General features: G+C 46.4%; 1 protein-coding gene across 4 annotated transcripts in view; it reads left to right on the top strand.

The window, feature by feature from the left end:
• ST7L (suppression of tumorigenicity 7 like) overlaps positions 1-17,874 on the top strand; it is a 271,485-nt gene that overhangs the window by 165,963 nt on the left and 87,648 nt on the right. For all 4 annotated transcript variants that reach the window (XM_063955386.1, XM_063955385.1, XM_063955384.1 and 1 more), the window contains 2 exons: positions 2,581-2,678; positions 3,770-3,884. In XM_063955386.1, the coding sequence (XP_063811456.1) occupies positions 2,581-2,678; positions 3,770-3,884 (213 nt within the window). The remainder of the gene's footprint in view (positions 1-2,580; positions 2,679-3,769; positions 3,885-17,874) is intronic.

Raw genomic sequence — 17,874 nt, 5'->3', positions numbered from 1 at the left:
AGAACGATGCATTTAATATACCGGCGTTCAGGATACAGACGCCGGAAAACCGCCAGCCGCTGAAATGCCGGTAGCTGCAATCCCGATCGTAGCCCCGTATTCCCACTCAGTTGGTGGGCGAAGCGAGCCCACGAGGGGACTCGCTGCCTCGCAGCCGGGATTCCGCTGTCGGTATACTGATAGTCGGCTTCTCATTAGCCGGTTCCCATATGTACATATTCCGTTACAGACTGGATTTGAAAAATGACAGGTTCTAATTGGTTAGAACTTTGTATCTCTACAAGGTTTAGTACATCTGCCCCGGAGTGCATTACATATTAACTAATGGTGCATTTGTGAACCTGTAGCCAGATGCAGCAGTTGCGCCATCTACATTTAACTGGGCAGTGATATGTCGTAGTCGAGTTTAGTGTGTGCTGATCAGAAGTAAAAGTTACATTATGTTAAATATTACATATAACTTTTTTTTTTTTTAACAAATCTGTTTCATTCAGTGAATCCTAAACTTTTGCTATGAATAAAACGTTTGCTTTTGCAGCAAAGGAATATTTTTGTGTACATGTACAAGATGTTTTGACATATTTTCTTTTTATTCTGTGTTATTCTGCCTTGTGTTTGCCATCATTTTCCAAACTTGGTGTCCACTTTCTGAAGCATTTACTCTGTGTGTGCATGGGATATTTCAGAACAAAAAAAGGGGTATCAAGGCGCTGAGTAATCTACGAAAAAGCATAAATGTAAATTTAGAAACAACCATAATAAATAATAAACCGTAATAAAAAATAAACAAAAATAAATCAGAAAAGTACCAATAAATTGCATATGATTACATAAATGGAAAAAAAAAATCTAACGTACGTAAGGCTAGGTACACATCAAACGACCGTCTGTCAGCCGATCTTCGGGACGATTTCCCTTGAGCCCAGAACAGGTGATATTGAGCGTACACTTGGTACAATCCTTCAAACAACCAAATGATTTTAACATGTCGTTTAATCGTATATGATTTATCGTTGCTCCTGTACACACTAGGTCAACCATCTTTTAAGAATACCGGCCAAATCAGAACGGCATACTGTATAGCCTTATCGTCCGGTTGGCCGTACACACTACATGATTGTGCACGCCATCGTTCACAATATCTTCTGATTGACCATGCAGCACAGCCAACCAGATGTCGTATACAATGCACAGGAGCACGCAGTTGAGCATACACACTATGCGATGTGGACAATGGACCTAATTCAGATCTGATCGCAACAGCAAACTTTTTCTCTAATGGACAAAACCATGTGCAGTGCAGGTGGAGCATAAGTAACGTGCAGAGAGAGTTAGATTTGGGTGGGGTGTGTTCAAACTGAAATCTAAATTGCAGTGTAAAAATAAAGCAGCCAGTATTTGCCCTGCACAGAAACAAAATAACCCACCCAAATCTAACTCTCTCTGCAAATGTTATATCTGCCCCACCTGCAGTGCAACATGGTTTTGCCCATTAGAGAAAGATTTAGCTTTTACAATCAGGTCTGAATTAGGCCCAATATGTCGTTCCAGTTTGCCTCAAAGCAACGTATCATGCCTGTATCGCACTAGTATTTACCCAGCCTCAAGCTCTGAAATAAATAAATAAATATATATTTATTTGAATCCTGACAAATAATACATCACAGCGTAGAGCAGGGGTGGGGAACCTCAGGCCCGAGGGCCGTATAAGGCCCGCAGAGCCACTTGATCCGGCCCGGCCAGGCTCACCTAGCCGAGCGCCCACTGAGATTTTGTTACTAGTGGGCGCCTGGCTTCTTACCCTCTGTAGCAGCCGGAGGCAGGAGCTCACTCCTAAGCTCCGGCTTCTGGCAGTGTGCGTGTGCTGCTGTGCGGTGTTATGGGAGAGATGTCATGACTTCTCTCCCATAGTTCTGAGGAGCGAGCGGCCAGTCGGAGGGCAACGATCCAGTAGCAGGAGCGGGACTGGTGAGTATTGTGGGTTTTTTTTCTGTTAATGTGTGTGTGTAAGCGTCGCTACTAGGGGGCATATCTAATGGGGCATAACAAGTGACGGGGCATATCTAATTGGGCATAACAAGTGACGGGGCATATCTACTGGGGCATAACAACTGCCTGGGGGTATATTTGCTGGGGGCATAACTACTGACTGGGGGCATATCTACTGGGGGCAGGCGTATTTTTAAGTTGATAATTTTTGTATGGCCCCCGAAGGAGTTTATAAATATACAAATGGCCCTTGGTAGAAAAAAGGTTCCCCACCCCTGGTGTAGAGGGATTTGTGGACCGTCAAGAAGTCATTTGCTTATGGGGTACAGTAGGTTAGTGGTGAGGACACATACTGTAGATCAGTTAGTATATCCAGCAGTTGATGGTGCTTGCATGCAATTGTAATGCCATGGCACAAACTGAATAGCAGAGCTGACCGTAGTATACAGTTCTGTAGTCTGCAAGACTGTATAAAGTTAGGGATATTACAGAACTTCATATGGTGGCATTGTCCCTTTTCTAGCTCAGAAAATGCCAACACACTGAAATCTGAATCTAAGTACTTTCTGATAACCTGTCTTTTGTTTGCAGAAAGAGACATAAATGTTTTGGTTTATACAAAAAGAAGGCTGGCTATGTGTGCAAGAAAATTGGGAAGAATACGGGAAGCTGTTAAAATAATGAGAGATGTAAGTATTCTGTGTGCTTGTACTGTACGTTTGTATGTAAATAAGAAGAATCAGCATGCGATCGCAAACAGTTGCAGTTTTGCTAAAATCGCAATACTGCAGCTGAAGCTGAATAAGGTCCTATATTCAGTATACTATGAATGTGGTGTGTGCGACAGTATCATTGGGTTGAAACATGGAAACGTGTTTATCCCGCAACACACACACACACACACACACACACACACACACACACACACACACACACACACACACACACACACACACACACACACACACACCACATAAAATAAGATAATTAGAGCCTTTTAATTAAGCTGAAAATCATGCAGTGTTTTCCACATGGTGTAAGTATCATGCCTCAATCTCTATTCTAAGACATTTCTTACACTAGACAATGTAGCGCTACAGACCACAGACTTCCTTTCCCAATTTACCCAGCTCCAAAAAACTTAGCTCCTCATTTTACCAAGCTCCATATCCTCAATTGGGATTGTGGTCTGGGCCAATTTACCAAGCTCCAAAAAAGCTTAGCTTTTTGGAGCATGACCCCGCTACCTAACATCATATACAGCTTTAGCTGTGGTAGCTTTATGGGTGGAGTATATTGCTGGAGCGGGATCTGTAAGGTTACCGTGTAGCACTGAAGTATGCATCAGAACTGAATGGAAACTGAAATATATTCTGCCAAGTACTTAAAGATTAATACTTAACTACTTAGAAACTGTAAAGATTAATGAGACTGCAGAATTCAGTCTATTTGCGCAATGCCTACATCTGCCTCTGCAATCCTAGATTGCAATGGTAAACTAAAATATTAAGAATATGGGATATGGAACAATCTGTATGTGTGACATTTTACAACTCTGATTGATGATCACATTGAAAAAATGATATATCAAAACTACCCATTAAAAACAAGCAAAGCATAAAATAGATCCACTGAAGCTATGCCATTACTAATAGACTGCAGTTTAGCCTAATTACTGTAGCTACCACTCATTTGAAATTACTGGAAGAATTGAATAATTGCATGTTAATGTGAAAGCAATGATGTATTTGTTTAAACTGATTAATGTATTTACTTGCAGCTAATGAAAGAGTTTCCTCTGATCAGCATGGTAAATATCCATGAAAACCTGCTGGAGGCTTTGCTGGAATTACAGGCATATGCGGATGTTCAGGCTGTGCTTGCTAAATATGATGGTGAGCTGAGCTAACACAGTGCCCAAGAGTTACAAGCGACATATTTCCCCAGAGTTTGCGTGTCTAACCAGGGCAGAAGGCTTAGGGGCCCATTTATCAATGATCGCATATTCAGTGCAATGTTAGCGCCCATCACCTGAATGTATTAATGAGCACCTGCAGATAGAGGATAGAGGCTCTGAAAGGAGCCAGTCCCTGCGATATGCTCAGTGAGCTGCCAGAGGGTCTGTGCATGCACAGTCAACCTGACCGCACTGCATAGCGGTCACTTCCAGAGGGTACCCTCTGCCTGACCAGCTATGTGATCTGTAACTCATAGGCTACAATGGGCTACTGCAATTCTCAGGTGGCGGTAGCTGCTTGGACCTATTTATGGGACTACATCATATTCCAGATATTGGCAAATCGGGCAGCGTTGTAGTCCCCAAAGAAACCTATGGGGGTGCAGTTTCAGGCGAGAATGAAGGGATCGGGGATACCGCCTTCATACATTCAGGGGATACTTAATATGTGTAAGGCTAACCCCCGAAAACAGGGTAATAGCCACAAATATACAATTATAAATGGGCCCCTTAGTGTGCTAATATAAAGTACAGTACTACTCATGTGACAATGATCATCTAGTCAAAATCACACTCCCTATAAAATAATATCTCCTGAAATTATAACAAATTTTATTTATGTAATGGTTTATGGTTATATTTATGTCTCTCTCCATTCTGTGTCTCTTTCTCTATTCTCTCAATTGTTGATCATTTTAACCACGTCCCTATTGTTTATAAAAAAAATGTATGAGACTACTCAAAATTCCCTTTTAATCCTGAATTATCATGTTTGTGGTGAAATATTGTTTTTGTACTAGTTGGGCAAATATGTCAGGAAAAAAATCTTTATACTTGATAGATAGATAGATAGATAGATAGATAGATATAATGTGCAAATTCATTATTTAATAATTTGTTATGGTGTATTGCACTCATATATCCTGTGACAGTCACTATTGCTACTGATTGTTAGAAACTGGTAGACAGGTACTGTTCTCTATAGGTGGTATTAGTAATTCCTGAAGGCTATAAGGAATTCACAGCATTTAGCTCTCTAACATATTCCTTGCAGCTGGAATTACACAATTCCCTGTTCAGGTTGTGTCTTGTAACAACTAAACCCCACCTAGTCTAAATACTAGAGTATATTGATAACTAGATTTGCAACATATTTTTGTCACCACGACCAAAGCACTGTTCCTTTAAGCAACAATGCTCTTCCTCTGTTACAGTTCTCTTTAGACTTTTACTAAATACATTTAATTACCAAAACATTTTTTTGTGTTTACATCTAAACTTAAGCTTGGTTTGCATCATATGATGATCTGTGAAACGCCAATTTCCAACTGTTCGTCCCAAGTATCTGCAGGGATTCCCAATGCCAGTCCTCAAGTATAGCACCACCAACAGGTCATGTTTTGTGGATATCTTTAATCATGATGCACATGTGAGTTAATCTATTTTGCTCGGTTAGTAATTATCCCACCTGCTTCCATTGGCAGAATTCACCAGAACATTTCTTGTTGTGGATACGTGCGGTTTGAGGTTGAGAAACACTGTGATATTGTGTACACTGCACCCTTGGCCGACTGTCAGGCCAAAACCAGTGTCATCTCATCCCGATATGACGAGTAGCCAACCCTAAATAATTATTGCACTGAAACTTCTGTGTGTACTGAATTCCGACTGTTGACGTCCAAATCCTGCCGATAGTTTATTTTAAAACATCACCTGTGTGGGTGATTGTATTTAAATCAGCAGTGACACGCCTCTTCTCTGCTCAATAATTGTGGTGTGTGTGTACGCTCGAAATTGGATGTTCTCTGGTTACTGCTTTATATCCAAAAATTGTCTAGTCCTTAGCATTGTTTTACAAATATGTCAGGTGTGTACTCTGCATTATACATCCTGCAAATTCTAAAAGGCCTGTCAATGGACACATAAGATTTAGCAGTGTTAAAAAGAAGACAGAGGTTGTGAGAGGGAAGTGCAGGTGTGTCCTCATGCACTATTGCTGCAGTCGTGCCAAACATCCTTTCTTGGAGTGCCACGCTCCATGCGACTCTGCTCATGCCAGGGGTCTCATACAGCATGGCTTATTGAGGCTATATGTGTGAGGACACATCTGTATTCATTATAAGATCCAATGCTGAAGGAAATTGGTAATAATCCTAATATAAAGGGAAATGTTCTGCTATAAGGTGGTATAGTTTAATGCACATGAGTCTTTTAGGGTGCTCGTTGGCTACTTATTCCCTGCAGCTAGAATCACAAAATTCCTTGTTACAAACTAGTACAGACTGTGTCTTGTAGCCGCATAAGCGGCACCTGGTCTAACTGCTACATGAAGATATATACAACCCCTTTCTAGCATCATGGCCACAGCACGGTCTGTAAAGGGCCCCATACACTACTGCGACATGTCCATCTGACGTGTCGCAGGCTAACGCTGGCGATCACCCCAGCAGCCTCCCAGGCGGCAGGATCGCCCAAGATACAAAGTATGCTGTCCTTTTGCATACAATGTATCTTGGGCGATCCTAGCCGATCCCAACCACGCCTGCGGGGTCGGACCAGGTTGAATGTGTAGCACATTCAGTCTGGAGGATCCGATCCGATGCTCACGGGGGCCATGCATCGGATCGGATACACAGCCAATATGCCCGATTTCACCCAATATATCAGGCCGAATGCCCGAAATCGGGCATAATCGTTCTAGTGTATGGGGCCCTTAAGATTGTTTAGGTCATCTCCCTCTTTGAGACAGTCATTTTTAAGATAATCAGATTAGCGGTTATAAATTATTACTGTCCTTTATTTATAAAGCACCACCATTGAAGGTACTGTATCTTGACACCAGTAACCTATAATGACATGAATCATAACATAAAGATGGGGCTGTGCAAATACACTTACAATCTTACAAATTACAAACTAAGCAGTAGAGAACACTTGATACATGAGGTAGCAGAATAAGATGTAGCTGGTGGTGGTGGTGATAATGGATGTTTCTTCTGCAAGACTTAGGGGGAGATGTACTAAGCAGTGTAAAGAGTGGAGAAGTGAGCCAGTGGAGAATTTGCCCACAGCAGCCAATCAGCATTGCAGTAACATTTTACAATTTGCATACTAAAAATTATACAGAGCAGCTCATTGGTTGCCATGGGCAACTTCTCTACTGGCTCACTTCTCCAGTCTTTTCACTGCTTAGTACATCTCCCCCATAATCATTATTGTGCACCAATATTAAAGCATCTATTAGGGCAGTGTTTCCCAACCTCAGTCCTCAAGGCACACTAACAGTCCTGGTTTTAGTGATATCCAGGCTTGAACACAGGTGACTTTATTAGTAGCTCAGTTATTTTGATTTAACCATCTGTGCTGAAGCCTGGATATCACTAAAACCTGCACTGTTGGTGTGCCTTGAGGACCGTGGTTGGGAATGCCTGTATTAGGGACTGGAATTCCTCTGCATCTAACGGTGGTGTGGTAGGTTGGAATGAGACAGTGGATGATGGAGCCATAAAAGATCAACTATATAAATTGTAGAAATGTTAAGACTGGTAGCTTATGGTAATTATGACTGTCCTTCCCCATTTATCTTAACTTACCTCCTTCTTCTGGTATTGGAGAAGCTTTCACCTTGTGGTAATCTGCCAGTTTGGAGAAGCTGTGTGCAGGCTATTCTTTCTTTGGCATTATGCTGGTAACAAAGCCAGGATACTTGATAGCATGCCCTTAAAGCTTATGGTACCAGCTGCTACCCTTATAGAGGCCAAGGAGGGACACAGGCAGCAACAGTAATGACAGCTGAACTCTCTGCACCCAGCAACGTGAACGGCGCCCTGGACAGCATGAAACCTATGGAAACTGGCATAAATAAGGGGCATAAGTTGCTGAGGTCAGTCCTACCCCCTCCAGTATAAAAAATTACCTCATGAATGCTCCTCAGTTAGCCAGTACACTGCTCAGCATCATTTTCTCTCTCTCCTCAGGCTGCAGAGACAAGGATGGTCCTCCTCCACTACTGAACAAGTATCAGGGTGCAAAACAGGGGGGGGGGGGGCACAGTGCATTTGGTGCTATATAATTGTGTGATTAACATTATAAAAGCGCTGAATGTCAGTGGGCATTTTGTGTTCACAGACATTGTGTTACTGGCGCTGGGTTGTGAGCTGGCAAATCCCATCTGTGTCCCTCTGACAGATTTTACTGTGGGTCTGTCCCCTTATAAGTCCCGGAGTGTCTGTGGTGTGGTTCTGCACGTGTGTGACATGTCTGTGGCAGGGACCTCTGTGGAGACATGTTAGGGACACAGAGGTGTAATATGACACCAAGAGCCTGACTGGGTGAAAGGTTAAATGATAGTGTGAATCATATCAGTAAGAGGTTGGACTGAATCTCATACAGAAAATGAAAATAATCTGTTGAAGATGTGATTTTAATAGTTCTGCCTTTCATCCACAGGGACCTTTCTGGGTCACATACAAATTTGCACAAGTAGTACAAACTGATACCGACACGGACTCTGATTCCTGTATCGACACTAGTGATTCCAGGGGAATAGGTTCTAAATTAGCAAAAAAGCATTCAAAACATGTTTTAGCTATAAAGGAGGTGTTAGAAGTTACGAAGCCCCTCTTTTACCACAAGGAGAGGGTTTACTTTTTTAAAGAAGTAATGTAATTTTCCCTCCACCTCAGGTCTGATTTAACCTGAAAAGAAATTTCAGATTCCCAAAAGGAATTCAGGCAGCTTACCTTTTTCCAAAAAAGGTGGGAGTCACCCCGCATTTTAGACAGGGCTCTGTCATAAAAGGGAAAAGGTGTTTCTCCCTGCACCTGGAATGGCTTCACTTAAGGAGCCGACAGACCGCAAGTTAGTGAGGTGATTTATTGATGTGGCTAATGGGACACTAATCAGGCCTACCATTGTCTGTGAGTGGGTGAGTAGTGCTATTGAAAAGTGGTCAGAAAACTTGTCATTAGACATTGACACAATAGATGGAGACGAGATACTCCTAACGTTAGGTCATATCAAAGACGCTGCTGCGTACGTACTAGAATCCATGAAATGTATATTTGTTTCTTGGGATCAAGAATCGCTACCATGGCAGTATCGGCTCGGACGGCGTTGTGGATTCGCCAGTGCAATGCTGATGTAGATTCCAAAATAAAATATGGAGGCTCTCCCGTATAAAGGTGAGGCCTTGTTTGGTGATGGGCTGGATGCGTTAGTCTCGGCGGCTACCGCAGGTAAGTCGACATTCTTGCCTTATGCTCCTACACCGGTCGAAAAAGACACATCACTCTCACATACAGTCCTTTCGGCCCAACAAATACAAAAAGGCCAAAGGTCTCCCCTTTTTTTTGCAGGTAGGGGAAGGGGAAAAGGAAAGAAATCCGCAGCATCTCCCTGATCGCAGGAGCAGAAGTCCACCCCTGCTTCTGCCAAATCTGCAGCATAACGCTGGGGCTCCCTTGCGGGAGTCCGCTCGGCTGGGAGCACGTCTGAAACTTTTCAGCCAAATCTGGATTCAATCTGGCCTGAACCAATGGGTCTTACAAATAGTGTCCCATGGGTACAAACTAGAGTTTCAAGACGTCCCCCATGCCGATTTTCAAATCGACCTTGCCAGCTTTTCTTCCGGGAAGAGAGGCAGTAACAACGGCAATTCAAAAATTATGTCAGGATCAGGTCATTGTCCTGGTACCCTTGGCACAGTAAGGAGAAGGTTTTTTTATTCAAGCCTCTTCGTAGTTCTGAAGCCGGACAGCTCGGTCAGACCGATTTTAAACCCGAAAATCTGAATCTACCTGAAAAGGTTCAAGTTCAAGATGGAATCCCTGAGGGTAGTGATTTCCAGTCTGGAAGAGGGGGACTTCATGGTGTCAGTAGACATAAAAGATGCTTACTTGCATGTTCCCATTTATCCTCCTCACCAAGCTTATCTGAGATTCGCAGTACAGGATTGCCATTACCAGTTTCAGATGTTGCCGTTCGGACTCTCCACGGCACCGAGGGTATTCACCAAGGTGATGGCGGAGATGATGGTCCTCCTTCGTTAAAAAGGAGTCAATATAATTCCTTATCTGGACGATCTCCTGATAAAAGCGAGATCCAGGGAACAGTTGGTGCAGAACATCGCACTCTCCCTGTCAATACTCTAACAACACGGTTGGATCATGAATTTTCCAAAGTCGCAGTTGGAACCGACGACAAGATTGTCCTTTTTAGGGCTGATTCTGGACACAGAAGTACGGAGAGTATTTCTTCCATTGGAAAAGGCTTTGGAAATCCAGAAAATGATCAAACAAATATTGAAACCAACAAGCGTGTTGATCCATCAATGCATTCGGTTGTTGGGGAAAATGGTAGCGGCCTACGAGGCCATACACTGTGGCCGATTTCATGCCAGAGTATTCCAGTGGGACCTGTTGGACAAGTGGTCCGGATGCCACCTACACATACACCGAAAAATAATCCTGTTCCCCAAAGCCAGGATTTCGCTCCTGTGGTGGCTACGCAGTTCTCACCTACTAGAGGGACGCAGGTTTGAGATTCACGACTGGGTCCTAATAACCACAGATGCAAGTCTCCGAGGCTGGGGAGCTGTCACACAGGGGGAAAGCTTCCAAGGAAAATGGTCAAGTTAGTAAGCCTGCCTTTACATAAACGTTCTGGAATTGAGAGCCATTTACAACGGACTTCTACAAGCGGTACATCTTCTTCAAGATCCCTTGCAGATCCAGTCGGACAATGTAACAGCAGCCGCGTACATAAACAGGCAAGGCGGAACAAAAAGCAGAGCGACAATGGCAGAGGTGACAAGGATTCTCCTCTGGGCAGAAAGACATGTTAGAGCTTTGTCAGCAATTTTCATTCCGGGAGTGGACAATTGGGAAGAAGACTTCCTCAGCAGACACGATCTCCATCCAGGAGAGTGGGGCCTCCACCAAGAAGTCTTCGCAGAGGTGATGAGTCTTTGGGGAGTTCCTCAAGTAGACATGATGGCATCTCGTCTAAACAAGAAGCTTCAGAGATATTGTTCGAGGTCGAGAGACCCTCAAGCAATGGCAGTGGATACACTGGTGACCCAGTGGGTGTTTCGGTCGGTATATGTTTTCCTTCCACTGATTCCAAAGTTCTCAAAATAATAATAAGAACAAGAGTTTGAGCAATCTTCATTGCCCCAGACTGGCCAAGGAGGGCTTGGTATCCAGATCTTCAGGAGTTGCTCATAGAAGATCCTCGGCCTCTTCCTCCTCGAGAGGACCTACTACAGCAGGGGCCGTGTGTGCATCAAGACTTACCGCGGTTACGTTTGACGGCATGGCTGTTGAGCGTCGGATCCTATCCCGAAAGGGTATTCCCAAGGAAGTCATCCCCACTCTTATTCAGGCCAGGAAAGTAGTAACGTCTAAACATTACCACCGTATTTGGAGAAAATATGTGTCTTGGTGGGAATCCAAGAAGGTTCCTACGGAAGAGTTTGAGTTGGGACGTTTTCTCCATTTTCTGCAGGCTTGTGTGGATGTGTGCCTTAGATTGGTGTCAATCAAGGTCCAGATTTCGGCCTTATAAGTTTTCTTTAAAAAACAATTGGCCTCCTTTCCAGAAGTTTAGGCGTTCGTGAAAGGGGTTCTGCACATCCAGCCTCCATTTGTGCCTCCAGTGGCACCATGGGACCTTAATGTGGTGTTGCAGTTCCTTCAATCGGGTTGGTTTGAGCCTCTACAAGAAAAAGAGTTGAATTTTCTCACTTGGAAAGTGGTGATGCTTTTGGCGTTGGCATCCGTAAAGCGGGCGTCTGAATTGGGGGCCTTGTCCCACAAGAGCCCTTATCTGATCTTCCATGAGTTGAGAACTCGTCAACATTTTCTTCCAAAGGTGGTTTCCTCTTTCCACATAAACCAACCTACTGTGGTGCCAGTTGCTACTGACACGTTCGCTGAGTCAAAGTCTCTAGATGTGGTTAGAGCTTTGAAGATTTATGTCGCTAGAACAGCTCGAATACGGAAAACAGAGGTTTTGTTTGTCCTGTATGCTCCCAACAAGATTGGGTGTCCTGCTTCCAAGCAGACTATTGCGCGCTGGATCAGAGGTACGATTCAGCAAGCTCATTCTACGGCTGGATTGCCGTTACAGATGTCGGTGAAGGCCCATTCTACTAGGAAGGTGGGCGGCTGCCCGGGGGGTCTCGGCATACAACTTTGCCGAGCAGCTACTTGGTCAGGGTCAAACACAATTGCAAAATTCTACAAGTTTGACACATTGGCCGATGAGGACCTAAAGTTTGGTCAATCGGTGCTGCAGGGTCATCCGCACTCTCCCGCCCGTACTGGAGCTTTGGTATAGACCCTATGGTCTTGATGTTGTCCCCAGCATCCTCTAGGACGTATGAGAAAATAGGATTTTGATAACCTACCGGTAAATCCTTTTCTCCTAGTCCGTAGAGGATGCTGGGCGCCCGTCCCAGTGCGTACTTTACCTGCAGTTTAGTTATTACAGTTACACAAGCTGTGTTATCTTGGTTTCAGCATGTTGCTGCAATTAGTTCATGCCTGTTGGCGTGTGTTATGTTGAATAACATGTGTGCGGCATGGTTGAGGGTGTGAGTTGGTAGATATCTCACCACTAGTTAAGTAATTCCTTTCCTCGAAATGTCTGTCTCCCTGGGCATAGTTCCTACAACTGAGGTCTTGAGGAGGGGCATAGAGGGAGGAGCCAGTTCACACCCAATGAAAAGTCTTTAGAGTGCCCATGTCTCCTGCGGATCCCGTCTATACCCCATGGTCTTGATGTCGTCCCCAGCATCCTCTACGGACTAGGAGAAAAGGATTTACCGGTAGGTTATCAAAATCCTATTTTCTTCAACTGGGTGTGCTGGCTCCTCCCCTCTATGCCCCCTCCCGCAGGCAGTTTAGAAAAAAGTGCCCTCAGGAAAGGATGCACCTCTCTGCAGCTCCAGAGAGTTTTCTTAAATTTTCTTTTAAACTTGTTTTCGGTATGCTGTCTGGGCAACAGCATACCTGCGCCGTGGGAGTTGGGGGGGCTGCGGTCACTGGCCTTCCAAGGTGCAGAGCCGCTTCCCCGCTGCAGGACCACCGTCCTGAGGGGCTGTTGTTCAGCGGGGCACTGCGCCTTGGCTGTCACAGCACGCCGCACACCCCTTTCACAGCACGCCGCACACCCCTAACGCTGCCTGAAGTTGACATCGGTGGTGAGTACAAACCGGGGGCCCCGCTAGGGGGGTCTCCCAGTTCAAAGTGCGGCTGACCACGAGCGCGGCGTACGGGACCCTCCTAGGGGGGTCCTGCTAAGATCCCCCGTGTAGAACTGGCACAAAAGGGCTTGACCTGCACTTGTGTGATGTTTTAAGCTATGAAGGAGACTTTGCCAGTATAAATATTCATTATAGCTCCGGAGCCATTAGAGGGAGCTAACTCAGCGGGACCGGAGGCGTTTTGACGCCTTTTTTTGCTTACAACAGCCATCTATAGCACACACAGTGCTTCCTGCCTCACAAGACACGCTGGAAAACTGGTACAGGGCGTAGCAAAGGGGGAGAGCCGCTTGTGTACACTATCCTGATCCTCTGTAGGACTTCAATTGTTAGTGTTTACTGTGTTCAGAAAGCTGACAGCCTCACTGGGGCTTTGCAGCTCAGGGTGTGCTGGTGTCCTCTCTCATCTGTGTCTCCTCTCACATACAGTAGGGCAGGCTTGCATCATAAACTGTGTGTGTGTGTGTGTGTGTGTGTGTGTGTGTGTGTGTGTGTGTGTGTGTGTGTGTGTTTGTTATTGTGCTTACTGTGAAATATGGGTAAACACAAGCTCTGCCAAGTATGTCACACCAGATTCTCTCCATTAACTAATGATTCTGTTTCCTGTGAACAATGCAATCTTCACAAATCAGTGAAGGGGCTGGGGGAGAGGGTCTAGAGCCCCACTGGTTAGGGTCTCTTAAGACTATGATGTCAGATATGTCTTCCCAGCTCACTGCTAATGTGCAGAAGACTCAGCTACTTCAACAAGCTGTTGCAGATTTAGCTGCTAGGGCAGATGCACAGCACTTTCCCTGATTCTCCTGAGTTAGATGACTTATTCAAACAGGCCTGGAAAAATCCAGACAAAAAATTCCAAGTGTCCAAAAAATGTTTGCGCACTTTCCCATTTGCTCCTCAAGGTAGAAAATTTTGTGAGGAACCCCCTGGGGTGGATGTCTCAGTCTCTCGCCTGTCTAAGAAGGCGGTGCTGCCTTCCCCGGGCTCCTTTACTATGAAGGATCCTGGGGATCGAACGAGAGAGACTACCCTAAAATCTATATACACTGCAGCCGACTTTTCACAAAGACCGGTCATTGCGGGTTGCTGGATGACCCATGCTATTCATTCTTGGGCCACGCAAATTCAGGGGGGCCTCTTGGGGGATATGCCCTTAGTTACTATGGTACGCCTCCTGAAGCACATTCAGGACACTACCCGTGTCCTCTGTGATTCCCTCAAGGAGATGGGGAACATTAATGCTCGGACGTCTGCCATGGTGGTGTCGGCGCGCGGGACCTTGTGGCTGCATCAGTGGATTGCAGACGTAGAATCCAAACGTAATGTGGAATCCCTCCACTTTTCTGGGGAATGGCTTTTTGGGGTTGAACTGGATGCATGGATTTCCAAAGTTACGTCTGGGAAATCCACGTTTTTCCCCTCCGGGGCCCTGCCGGCGCGACGCTCCTATCCGGGACCGTCTGTCCAGTCCTTTCAGTCTCGCACATTTTGATCGAAGGCCAGAGATGCCTCAAATGCGGCTAGAGGCACCAGAGGTAAATCCAGGAGACTTGCAAGTACCAGTTCTCAGGAACAGTCCGCCTGTTCTGCTTCCACTGAGGCCTCAGCATGACGGTGCCCACCCACCTCGAGGGGACCTCGAGGTGGAGGCCCGACTGCGTCACTTCAGCCGCAACTGGGAGACTTCCTGCCAGGATGCCTGGGTCAGGGAGCTCGTTCTCAAGGCTACAAGCTGGAGTTCGACAGTACTTATCCCCCCCCTAACGATTTTTCAAATCAAGCTTTGGAGAATATGCAGGTTACGTTACAACAGGCTATCAGGAAGTTGGTCCAGTCCCACGTCATTGTTCCAGGGGTTCACTACGATATGCCGGCGGTCGGGCTCCCGGCGACCAGCATACCGGCGCCGGGAGGCCGACCGCCGGCTTACCGACAGTGTGGCGAGCGCAAATGGGCCCCTTGCGGGCTCGCTGCGCTCGCCACGCTACGCGCGCCACACTATTTTATTCTCCCTCCAGGGGGGTCGTGGACACCTAAGAGGGAGAATAAGTGTCGGTATGCCGGCTGTCGGGCTCCCGGCGCCGGTATGCTGGTCGCCGGGAGCCCGACCGCCGGCATACTGAAGACCACCCTTGTTCCAGTACCACTACTGCAATGCGGCAAGGGGTTTTACTCAAACCTGTTTGTCGTGCCGAAACCGGACAGTTTGGCCAGAAGACCCATTCTGAATCTGAAATCCTTAAATCCTTATTTGAGGGTGTTCAGGTTCAAAATGGAATCACTGCGAGCAGTGATTGCGGTCCTGGAAGAACAGGAATTTATGGTCTCCTTGAATATCAAGGACGCCTATCTCCGTATTCCGATTTGGCCTCCTCATCAGGCGTACCTGCAGTTTGCCCTGCTTGATGATCACTTCCAATTCCAGGCACTGGCCTTCGACCTGTCAACAGCCCCGAGGGTATTCAGGAAGGTGATGGCGGAGATGATGCTTCAACTCCGGGTCCAGGGAATCCATGTGGTCCCTTATCTTGACGATCTTCTGAAAAAGGTAAGACCCAGGGAGCTTTTGTTGCTCCATATCGGCCGTACCGTCCGTCTTCTGTCCAACCTTGGGTGGATCCTCAACTTACAGAAGTCCCACCTGGAGCCAACTCACAGGCTCCTGTTCCTGGGGATGTTGCTGGATACTGTGGCCCAGAAGATGTTTCTACCAGTGGACAAGGTGAAAAAACTACAGGAGATGGTCCACATGGTGCTCCGACCTACTCGAGTGTCCGTACATCTCTGCATAAGATTGTTGGGAAAGATGGTTGCCTCATACGAGGGAATCCAGTATGGGAGGTTCCATGCCAGAATGTTTCAGTTGGATCTCCTGGGCAAGTGGTCCGGATTTCATCTCCAGATGCACCGGATGATTCAGTTGTCACTCCTGTGGTGGCTACAGTTCTCCAATCTCCTGGAGGGCAGAAGTTTCGGTATTCAGGATTTGACCCTCCTCATGACGGATGCGAGTCTGAGAGGATGGGGAGCTGTCACCCAAGGGGCGCAGTTCCAGGGTAGGTGGTCAGCCCACAAAAGCCTTCTTCCAGTCAACATTCTGGAACTTCAGGCCATCTACAATGCTCTACTTCAAGCCTCTCCTCTGCTCAAGGATCACGCGATCCAGGTACAGTCGGACAACGCCACGGCAGTGGCATATATCAATCGACAAGGAGGGACAAAACGCAGAGCCTGCATACGAGAGATGTCAAAGATACTCCTCTGGGCGGAAAGAAATGCAAGAGCCATGTCAGCAATCTTCATTCTGGGTGTGGTCAACTGGGAGGTGGACTTCCTGAGTCGTCACGATCTCCACCTGGGGGACTGGGGGCTCCACCATCTGGTGTTCCAGCAGATCATCGACCGGTGGAGTTACCCACAAATTGACATGATGGCTTCTCGTCTCAACAAGAAACTTCCCTGATATTGCTCGCGGACCAGGGACCCTCAGGCGAGGGCAGTGGACGCAGTGGCGTCGCCTTGGCCGTACCGGCTGGTCTACCTGTATCCTCCGATCCCATTGCTCCCAAGACTGCTAATGCGAATCAGGAATCAAGGTGTCCAGGCAATTCTAATTGCCCCGGATTGGCCTCGGAGGGCGTGGTAGGCGAATCTTCTGGACATGTCCGTCGAAGACCCTTGGCCTCTACTACTCAGAAGAGATCTTCTTCAACAAGGACCATTCGTCTACCCGGACTTACGGCGGACTTCGTTTGACGGCATGGAGTTTGAGCAGGACATCCTAGCTCACAAGGGCCTTTCCAAGAAGGTTATTGCAACCATGGTTCAGGCCAGGAAACCTGTGACGTCAAAGCACTATCATCATATCTGGAGGAGATATGTCTCTTGGTGCGAGGAACGCACGTATCCGCCTGTAGAGTTTCCCTTGGGGTGTTTCCTAAGTTTTCTGCAGGCTTGTGTGGATAAAGGCTTACGTCTGGGTTCCATTTAAGGTCCAGAGTTCAGACTTTCTTGCAAGGGGTACTCCACATACAACCTCCCTTTGTGCCGCCTACGGCACCCTGGGATTTGGATGCAGTGTTGAAATTTCTATAGTCCCCCTGGTTTGAACCTCTGATGATGGTAGAAGACAAGTACCTCACATGGAAGGCGGTGTTCTTACTGGCCCTGGCTTCTGCTAGGGGTATTTCAGAATTAGGGGCCTTATCGTATAAAAATCCGTATTTGCTCTTTTACGAGGACAGAGCGGAGCTCCGGACTAGACAGCAGTTCCTGCTGAAGGTTGTCTCCCGTCTGAATTAACCTATTGTGGTTCTGTTCAGTTCTGACGCTTCTGCTCCTCCGGAGGCATTGGATGCTGTGCGTGCCTTGAAGATATATGTCAAGCGTACAGCTCGGGTCAGAGAGATTTATTCCTTGTTCGTGCTCTGTGATGGGCAGAAGAAGGGTTGTCCTGCTTCAAAGCAGACCATTGCTCGTTGGATTAGGCTTACTGTCCAACAGGCCTATGTGTCTGCAGCCTTACCTATTCCTAAGTCTCTAAAGGCCCACTCGACTAGATCAGTGGCCTCTTCCTGGGAGGCTGCCCGTGGAGTCTCGGCCTTGCAACTATGCAGAGCTGCTACCTGGTAGGGGAAGAACACTTTTGTGAAGTTCTACA

Source organism: Pseudophryne corroboree, chromosome 2 (assembly GCF_028390025.1).
Source record: "Pseudophryne corroboree isolate aPseCor3 chromosome 2, aPseCor3.hap2, whole genome shotgun sequence".
Classification (NCBI taxonomy): domain Eukaryota; kingdom Metazoa; phylum Chordata; class Amphibia; order Anura; family Myobatrachidae; genus Pseudophryne; species Pseudophryne corroboree.
The sequence above is the reverse complement of the archived record's forward strand: the minus strand, read 5'-3'. Positions and strand labels throughout refer to the sequence as shown.